Below are 9,392 nucleotides of genomic sequence, written 5' to 3' on the forward strand. Positions count from 1 at the left end.
GTGTAGGATTTAGTCTCATCAAGGTCTAGTCAAAATGGAAGTTCCTCTCATCAGGAATATATTTAACAATGTAACATATACAAATATGTATACATGACAAAATAAAATTATTTTAAAACATATTTCTACATGAAATCAATCGAGGTTATTCTGACATCAAAAAGTGAATTGGAAGAAAAAAAATTCAGATCAAATCAAGATCAATAATTGAGGGGAAGAGATAAATATTAAATAGAAGTAAAGAATAGACTCCTAGATTTTTTGTTAATCAATTGGCAAAGAATAAACCTATAAACACATTACATTAAAAAAATTTTCCTGTTGATTTGGTGTGAAATATCAGCACCTACAAAGATAATCTAGAACTCATAATACCCTTTTGTAACAAGGAATTAGCAATAAACAGGTCAATGACCTTTAGCAATTTAAAGAGTTATTTAAGATTAGTCAGTGCCCAAGAAAATTTGAAATGTCCTGAAATCTTAGAGCTCACAGAAGAAACTCTTAACAGAAGTTTCCCCAAAGTTAACAAACTAAAAATTGGCACATTATTACCAATAATAATAGTGAAACAGAAATAAACGTTTCTAAACTTTCAATTAAAAAAAAATTAACCACGCTAGAGGAAATACCAAATGAGTCATTCTCCTCAGAGAAAATTTATTACAAAATTGTTGTCAAATGAAGAAGGAGACAAAAAACATAAAGCTAAAAGTATAGGGAAAATAGAGTGGGGAGTCAAGCAGTTAATTTAAAATATTTTTTCTGGATTTTTTTGTTTGTTTGTTTTGTTTTTTTGCGGTACGAGGGCCTCTCACTGCTGTGGCCTCTCCCGTTGAGAGGCACAGGCTCCGGACGCGCAGGCTCAGCGGCCATGGCTCACGGGCCCAGCCGCTCTGCAACCGGGGCACGAACCCGTGTCCCCTGCACCGGCAGGCGGACTCTCAACCACTGCGCCACCAGGGAAGCCCTTTTTCTAGATTTTTTGATGTTTATTTGTCAGCTTTTTAAAATTTGTAATTTGCCGTCCTTGTTTTTCTCTTTCTAAGTAAATATTCACTTTGGTTCCTTATTTTATATTTCTATTTTTGTGTCCTTTTTCTTGAAGAGGGCCCAACAATATGTGAGCTTCAGACCCCACAAATATGTGCTTGGGATTAAAAAAAAAAAGAAAGTCCACCTCAACTGGGGCAATATAATCAGGACATCCCCAAATCGGTTGCTTTAAGAGCTGTCACTCATTTCGGCCTGGGGGCGCGCGCCCGGCTCGTTCCCGAGCGCGCTCACCCAGTGGTCCTCGCCCCAGCAACCCTAACGGCTCCCAGCGGCCACCCGAGCCGCCCCACTCGGCACTCCCGGTCCAGCCCCTGCCGGGGGAGGCGGCCCGTCCAGCCTCTCCCCTCACTAAGCGGATGACCGCAGCTGACCCCGCAGCCAGCGCCAACTGCCTCCTCCCCATCACCAGCCTGTGGTCTGAGTCTCCGCGCCGCCTCCTCTTGGCCCTTCCTGACCTTGTGGACTTCAGGGTACCGGCGTGGGTGCCCCACTTCCGTCCTGCGGGCCTCTGACCTCTTGCCAAGTAGCCATCTCTATTATGCAGGTGGAGAAACGGAAGCCCAGAGCACTGAAAAGCGGGTCCCAAAGACCCCTGAGAGTGGTCACCAAAAGCAAGTACTGTAAGTGACTCTGGGAAGATTAGCACTTGATTTCCTACAACTGAGGCAGCCTCAGAAAACCAGCCTCGGAACTTTTTTCCCTACGGGACCCTCAGTCCTTCAAGTCACCCCTATACTGACCCATTTAGCAAGAGCTCTAGGAACAGCTCACCCCAAACCAATGGAATGAAAAAGCTTTGTTTAGAAATGAGGCCTGTGGAAATAGTAGCTGGCTTACAGGTTTTTTTTTTTGTTTGTTTTTTGTTTTAGTTTCTGCTTTATAACAAAGTGAATCAGTCATACATATACATCTGTTCCCACATCCCTTCCCTCATGCATCTCCCTCCCTCCCACCCTCCCCATCCCACCCCTCCAGGCGGTCACAAAGCACCGAGCTGATCTCCCTGTGCTCTGCAGCTGCTTCCCACTAGCTATCTACCTTACGTTTGGTAGTGTATATATGTCCATGCCTCTCTTTCGATTTGTCACAGCTTACCCTTCCCCCTCCCCATATCCTCAAGTCCATTCTCAAGTAGGTCTGTGTCTTTATTCCCGTTTACAGGTTTTTAATGCATCATTAGCACCGCGGAGTGTGCAGTGTTTTCTTTTTGGCTCTCTTTCTGCCTCTAGAGCTGGCTGCAGCTCCAATCTCCTTGTCACATCCTGGTCTGCAAACTGAGACCTATCAGGGACCCTTATGCCACAGGGCAACTCCTTATGCTGGTGTTGCACTGAAGCTAGAATTCTCACAGCTACCCCGTGAGTGCCTGCATTTTCGAGGCACCAACCTGAATATGTGCACAAACAGGCCTGGGAAGGAGGACTGCTGTGACTCCAGCTCTTCTGGAACATTAGGTGTGTAGGATGCAAGATTCTATTTCAGCTCTATCTGGGGGTAAAGGGGCAATGTGTGCGTGTGTGTGTGTGCGCGTGCACGTGTGCATGCACAGCACACCGAAGAAAAGTCCATATAGATTTTACTACTAAAGGGAATAGAAGAGAAGAGGAAAATACATTTTCTGAAAGCTAACATCCAGAGAAGAGCAAACCACTGAAAAAACTGAGGCCTGGATCAGAAGGGTTTCTGCTCTCATTAGTGGACTGAGTAATTCAGACTTCTCCCATGTGAAGACAACTTAAAAAGCTGGATAAAATATTCTTAAGATATCTTAAAAATTCAAAGGGCCAGTGAAGAATTGTTGGGCCGAAGTTTGGGAAAGGAAAGGAATCTGTAGAGGTGAGCCTAGAACTTGGGGTTGCCTCTGTCTGGGGACATTCGTTGATACTGCAGGTTGCTGAGATTCCAAACTGCTTTTTTGGCAGCTTTTAAAGGCTTAAGGGACTAGAAATAGAGTCCCAAGCTCCCAAAATATCAAGTGTTGTACTTGTTTAAGGTGACTCTAGAACTGCAATGACAAAAAAGAAAATCCTTATGGGAAGAAGCTAACATAATCCTAGGCTTTGAAATATTTCTGCAAATACTTCTTCAAATATATCTAGCACACAAGTGAAAATAACCAGGCACCAGAGAGACAAGAAACCACCAGTAAGAACAGCAGAGGGCTTCCCTGGTGGTGCAGTGGTTGAGAGTCCGCCTGCCAATGCAGGGGACATGGGTTCATGCCCTGGTCCGGGAAGATCCCACATGCCGCGGAGTGGCTGGGCCCGTGAGCCATGGCCGCTGAGCCTGCGCGTCTGGAGCCTGTGCTCCACAATGGGAGAGGCCACAACAGTGAGAGGCCCGCGTACCGCAAAAAAAAAAAAAAAAAAAAAGATCATCACAGCATTCAGAGAGCTGCATCAGGTGCTTCAGGAGGAGAAGAACTTCCTCCTGTCACGGATCGACTGGTTGGGTCAGGAGATTGCCAAGTGGAAGAAATTCTATGTCATTTACATCAAGTCGCAGCTGAACTCTCCTGGGAAGCTTAAGGATTCCCTGAAGGCCAGGCAGTGTGCCTCCGGGCCAGCTGCTCCAGGTGAGGAGAGTCCCTTGGGGGCCAAGTTGTAAAAAGGTAGCAGTCCATCCCCAGTCACAGGTCAGAACACTGACCACCCGGCAGAATACCAGAGTTACCCCCTCTCCTCCTTCCCCTAGCCCAGTGCTGTGCAGTAGAAATACAATGTGAGCCACATGTGTAATTTACAAGCATATTGCCAGCCCCATATGCAATGTCAACTTTTTTTCTCATAGCCACATTAAAAAGATAAAAAGAAACAGGTAAAATTAATTTAAATAAAATATTTTTATTTAAATATATATCCAGAATATTATCATTTCAATCTGTTAACCAATATTTTTAAAGTATTAACGAAATATTTTATGAACCTCCCCCTTTTTAAAAATTGAGTCTTTGAAATCTGGTATATGTTTGTCAGATCCCAACTCAGACACCACATTTTCAATGGGTGAAGTAAAATGTAGTCCGACCAAATCGATATAGCTGTGTTTAATGGAAAAATATTTTACACTATGTCAGCTTTTTAATTTAAATTTGGACTAGTGAAACTTCAATACAATTTGGTTCCTCATCATACTGGCCACATTTCAAGTGTTCAGTAGCCATGTGTGGCTGGTGGCTGCCATATTGGACAGTGCGGGTCTAGTCGATGCACAAAATAAGCTGAGATCCTTCCTAAATCCATCTCCCACTCCCACCAGTTCAGAAATCCATTTCTTTCCTTCAAGAAAGACCATGCAAAGCCATTCCAATCCTTCTCCTGTCCCCCGGCTCCTGTCTCTGGTTTAGTCTCAGAGATAAACGTATCTTCAAACAACTCAGTTCCTCTCCCGGTCTAACCATTTTCCTGGCATATGGGACGCTTCTTGGAGGAGCCCTTTATGGAGGGTGGGAAGAGAGAGGTGTTCTCACTCCACCTGTTCTACCCCCACGCCCAGCAGGGTCAGCACTTCCTCCTTGGCTCCTGTGAATCAGCCAAGTGCTGAGGCCGTGCCGTTTCTCTTTCTCTTCTAGGACATCAAAATTGTCTTGTGCAGGTATGATGGGCCACCCCAAGTGCATTTTGCCTACTGATTCATTCATCGTACAATGCTCAACATGCATTCAAACACACTCAACATTCCTCCCTCCCAAATTCCTGTCTACTCTGTCTAACTGCAGTCAGGTACTTAGGCTGTAGAGAGCAAAGGCCTGAGCTGAGCATATTAGCTCATAGTTTGGTTACTAAAGAGAAGAGCTGTTTTCTTTAGGTTCCTATTTCTTCATCACAGATTCTCCTATTTTCTTGCACCTCCTGCATGACCCCTTGCTCAACTAGATGGCCCCTGGGTCCCCTACGCCATCTCCCTGCCCCCTTCTTCTCTGCTTCTCTCTGGCTTCATCTCCCATCTGCATTTCCATATCCCACTATGCCCCACCTCACCCTGACCCCATATCCCCAGCCCTGGCTCCTGACTCCCAGCTCACTATCCTCTGATTTCCTTCCCCAACCTCAGGGCTCCGTCACCTCATCCCCATCTCTTTATCACAGCTCCTCCTCCCCTGCATCCCATCCTTTGATCTCACCATCCAGTTGAGCCATATCTTCCTAGGAGTGAAGGATTTTGCTTTCTCAAGCCAACCCCTGTTTCAATGGACCTGGAGAAAAAACTCAGTGAAGCCAAGTCACGGCATGATTCCTTCACAGAGAGCCTGAAGAAATTCAAAGGTAAGGAAGAGGCTGTCACCGTCTCGGCTCACCTACCTCTAGGGGATTCTTCTCCCATTCTTTTCCTGGAGGAAATGGGACTGTAACTCATCCATGCCAATAGTAATCACAGGACCTTTCCAATGCCAGGCTCTCTGCTGGGCACTTTCCATGCATCCTTATGCTTCTTTTCAGGCATTTCTTGCACTCTGTCTTCATCATGTTTCACTTATCTTCCTCCCTACTCCTGTGAAAGCCACAAGAGGTCCCCTTGCCTAGCACAGTGACGGTCAGGAAGTTGGTTCTCGGTTGTCTGGTGGACCAGAGAAGAGGCAGAAACTGTGTGATCTCCAGCAAGTCGCTTTTACTTCTCTGGTTCACACTGGAGCTCCATCTATTCCTGACTACAGAAGAAGAGAAAACAGATTCAAGGTCAGTGACATTCTGCGGAAGTCCCTCTTCCAGCCTTGCAGGCAAACTGAGATCAGACAGAAGTGGATGACTTGGGCTTTAGATATTTGGTCAGATACTTTTCAAAAACATGTCTGGGTTTGCAACTAGGAAGCCCGCTGGGTATTTGTAAGGACTCCCTTCACTGCAAAGGTTGTGCTTGTCTAAACCAGGAGTAGCGACAGCTGGATGGAGTTTTCTCCCAGGAAATATCACAAGAGCCCCCCACGTCCCCATACACCCCTCCCATGTGCCTATGGAAAAGGACCAGGACAATGCCCCCAAGAACACCACTCATTCAGCTAAGAATCTCCGCTCGCCAGACACAGCGTTTTTTTCTTAATTTTGTTTTTTGAGCTCTTCTTTTCCCCAGTAACTGCTCTGCTTTGTCCAGCTCTCCCATCCCACTGGGTGTAATCTCATCTGGCCCAACAATTTCACAGTCATTTCAGGTTCAAAATAGTTTGGTTCTGGCGTTCCCTGGTGGCCTAATGGTTAGGATTCTGGGCTTTTGCTGCCTTGGCCTGGGTTCAGTCTCTGGTCGGGGAATTAAGATCCAAAAAATAAAAAATAAAATAAAATAAAATAAAATAGTTTGGTTCCAGTTTAGAATTTCAGTGAAGGGATCCACTACCCTTTCACTTCGGCACAGGCTGGAGTTGGGCATGGAGGAGGGAGCTACAAAGACGCACCTTGTGGTAGAGATGAACGTGGTCTGTTCTGTCTTCCCTATACACACACACACACACACACACACACACGTACACACACACACACACACAGAGTCCCCAAACTCCCACCTGGCCCTATTAAAGCCCAGGGGGTGGAGTGGGTGCTGGGGAGTCTACTCAGAACACTGGTCCAATCTCTATAGTTCCTAGTCTGAGGGTCGTTGCCTCCTGTTGGGGAATTACTGGGTCTTGGAACCCAGGGATGGAGGGGTGTGGTGGCTGGACCCTGAAGGCCCTGTAGGCATAGCACTCCAGGGCAGTGTTTGCTCTGGCTCCAGGTATGCGGACCCCTCATAAGAGGGTCGCTGAGTGTTCCCCATGGCTGGCTTGTTGCTCTCGGAGGAGATGCCCACGTGTCTCCCTCCACCTCTCCCCAGGGCTGGTTCTATACTCTCCTGGAGCTACAGATCACTAGAAAGGTGCAGGGGCCCAGAGGAAGCCCCTTATCTAGGGGTCCCACCCTACAGCTCTTCACCTAGTCCAGCATCCCTACAGGAAATTCAGGTTGGACATGGACCATCATCCCCATGTTCTGGGCTCATCCTCCAACCACACAAAGTCTTCTGTCCTCTGCCTCTATTTCCGTCAGGGTACACAGAAGTCGACAGCCCTCCATGTCTGGGAGACAGGAGACGTGGGGTACGAAGCTCCCTCCTTGGAGAGAACCAGGGTAGCAGGGCTCTAAGCTCTTTCATCAGCAGCTCCGTCTGCTTTCTTCTCTCGAGTCCTCTCTTAGGGGGAGGAGAGAGGGATTGCCATCCGGGCTTTAAGAGGGTGAGACCACCCTTTACCACACCCTGCTCCTGAGTGGCTGGTACCACAGCAGGCTTTCTTTTGAAGCTAAAGGGTGAGGCCAAAAAGCACCTTTTGTCCCGCAGCCCTTTCTCCTCGGTTCTCCTCACTAGGAAGGGACTAGATTTGCTCTGCCCAGTATGGTGGCTGCTAGCCATACGTGCACTTGGGCATTTGAAATGTGGCTAGTCCAAAGTCAAGTGTGCTGTCAGTGAAGGAAACACGTCAGATTTCACAAGACTTAGTATGAAAATAGAACGTAAGATATAGCAGTAATTTCTTATATGTTGAAAGGGCAATAGCTTAAAAATAATGGGTTAAATAGAAAATATAATTAAAATTAATTGTATCTGTTTCTTTTTACTTTTTTGTAATGGGACTACTAGAAAATTTAAAATGTCATTTGTGGTTCAGAGTATATTTCTACTGGACAGTGCTCGGCTGGAGAGCCACTTCAGGGAAGCAGAAAGGGCATCTCTCAGTGTTTTACACCTTCTTGGTCCACTAAGAGTATGAGAGACAAATCCAAGGCATTTGAAATCAGTGCCCTGCTGTCTGAGTGGTGCTGGGTTCCTTGCTCAACCTCTCTGGACTCCCTCCATCTCATTCTGTTCTCTCTCCACAGACAGCCTCCAGGCTGAGAGCAAGAAAGATAAAAGCAAATTCTTCAAAGGCATGACTGAAGAACACATAAAGAGCTGTAAGTGATGATTGCTCCTGCCATTTGGGGAAAGTGAAAAAAGCAAAGGGGAAGAATTCTGTCTCTCTGACTACATGAAGGCCAAATATAAGTGAATACCCATTCCTCCTCAATTGAGAAGAACAGGCATATGGATATGCTTTATTATTTTAAACTCAGGTACTAAGTTTAAACTCAGTGACTAATCCCAAAATTTAAAAGTATTCAAAAGTAATAGAAAATTGTAAATTTATTTCTTCATTCCTCAGAGTAAGGGAGGAAAAGGTAAGACAAGGAGAAGATAAAGGCAGCTCAGTCTCTGTAGTATTAGCTGCCCTCAGCTATAGGCTGGGTTTCTGGTTATAAGTCAAGTCAGGACAGCTCAGGGGAGGAAGACCCACTGTAACAGCAGCCTATGCCAAAGTCATCAGAGATGGCTCTGCCATCTGAGATGGTAACACTAGAGGTACCATTTCTTAAAGGCCCACCATGTGCTAAGCACCCCACATCTAATAGTTCAAAATCCCACAACTATCCTGCAAGGTAGGTGTTATTATCAGCAATTTACAGTAAGGCCCCTGCAGCTCCAGAGAGGTGAGGTAAATTATATCCAAGTCATGTGACTATTAAGTGGAAAAAACAACATTAGAAATCATTTTGCCAAAGCCAGAAACGAAATACATAATGCCTTCCAAAGCTGAGAGCAGGACTTAGGGATTCCGTTCCACCAGCAGTTTCTCCCCCAGGGGAGCTCTCGGTATTTGCAGATGGTAAGTCTCCATTGTGCTCTCTGCCTTGTGTCCTGCTGAATGTTTCTCATCCCAGGCCCCAGGAAACACTCTAGGCCAGTAAAGAACCTCCCCCCACTCCTGCAGGCACCGGGACAACCTGAAAGGTTTCCCCACTTCCCCGTGAGTTGGGGGCAGTCCTCACTGAGAACCACCTATTCTTGTTCTTATTGATGGTGGCAGGGCGTTTGGTTTGGTTTTTAGTTTGCAGCTTCTGGTTATCAAGACCAAAATAGGTTTTCTCGCCTCAGTTCCTAGGGTACCTGTCAAACAAAAACAATCCTAAAATGAACAAAACCTTGGAGCCTGAGTCGACCCCTCCAGGTAGGAGTCCTGCCCCTGACCACTAGTGACTTCCAGTGGTGGAGTCAGGGAACCTCCAAGTCTACAGGGGGTCAAAATGCTGTCTCCACCCCCAGCATAGATGGGAATGCACTGGACTGGCACTGCAGAGGAAGGAAAGAGAGTAGACTGTAGAAAGAACTTCCTAACATACAAGATCACCCTCCCTGACCAGAGTTAGGTGGGAATGAATAATCGCTCTCAGTTCCAGCTTGGGTTGGAGGGGAATAGAGACAGAGCAGAAAGAGGAATTTAGAGAGACTGTAAGAGGGCCTGGATGTTGGGAGAGGAAGAGGGAGGGCTGTAGCAA

At 46.4% G+C, this 9,392-nt stretch overlaps 1 protein-coding gene across 1 annotated transcript; it reads left to right on the forward strand.

Annotated features, from left to right (window-relative positions):
* Positions 1-1,412: 1,412 nt before the first annotated feature.
* LOC309813162 (E3 ubiquitin-protein ligase TRIM31-like) lies at positions 1,413-9,164 on the forward strand (the record flags this gene model as incomplete). Its single annotated transcript, XM_082637743.1, is given in 8 exon segments — positions 1,413-1,526; positions 3,430-3,608; positions 3,610-3,631; positions 4,628-4,650; positions 5,206-5,321; positions 7,899-7,973; positions 8,999-9,064; positions 9,160-9,164. Coding segments are annotated over 8 exon segments (600 nt in total).
* Positions 9,165-9,392: the final 228 nt, after the last annotated feature.

This window comes from Mesoplodon mirus, assembly GCF_964341445.2.
Source record: "Mesoplodon mirus genome assembly, chromosome: 12".
NCBI lineage: Eukaryota > Metazoa > Chordata > Mammalia > Artiodactyla > Ziphiidae > Mesoplodon > Mesoplodon mirus.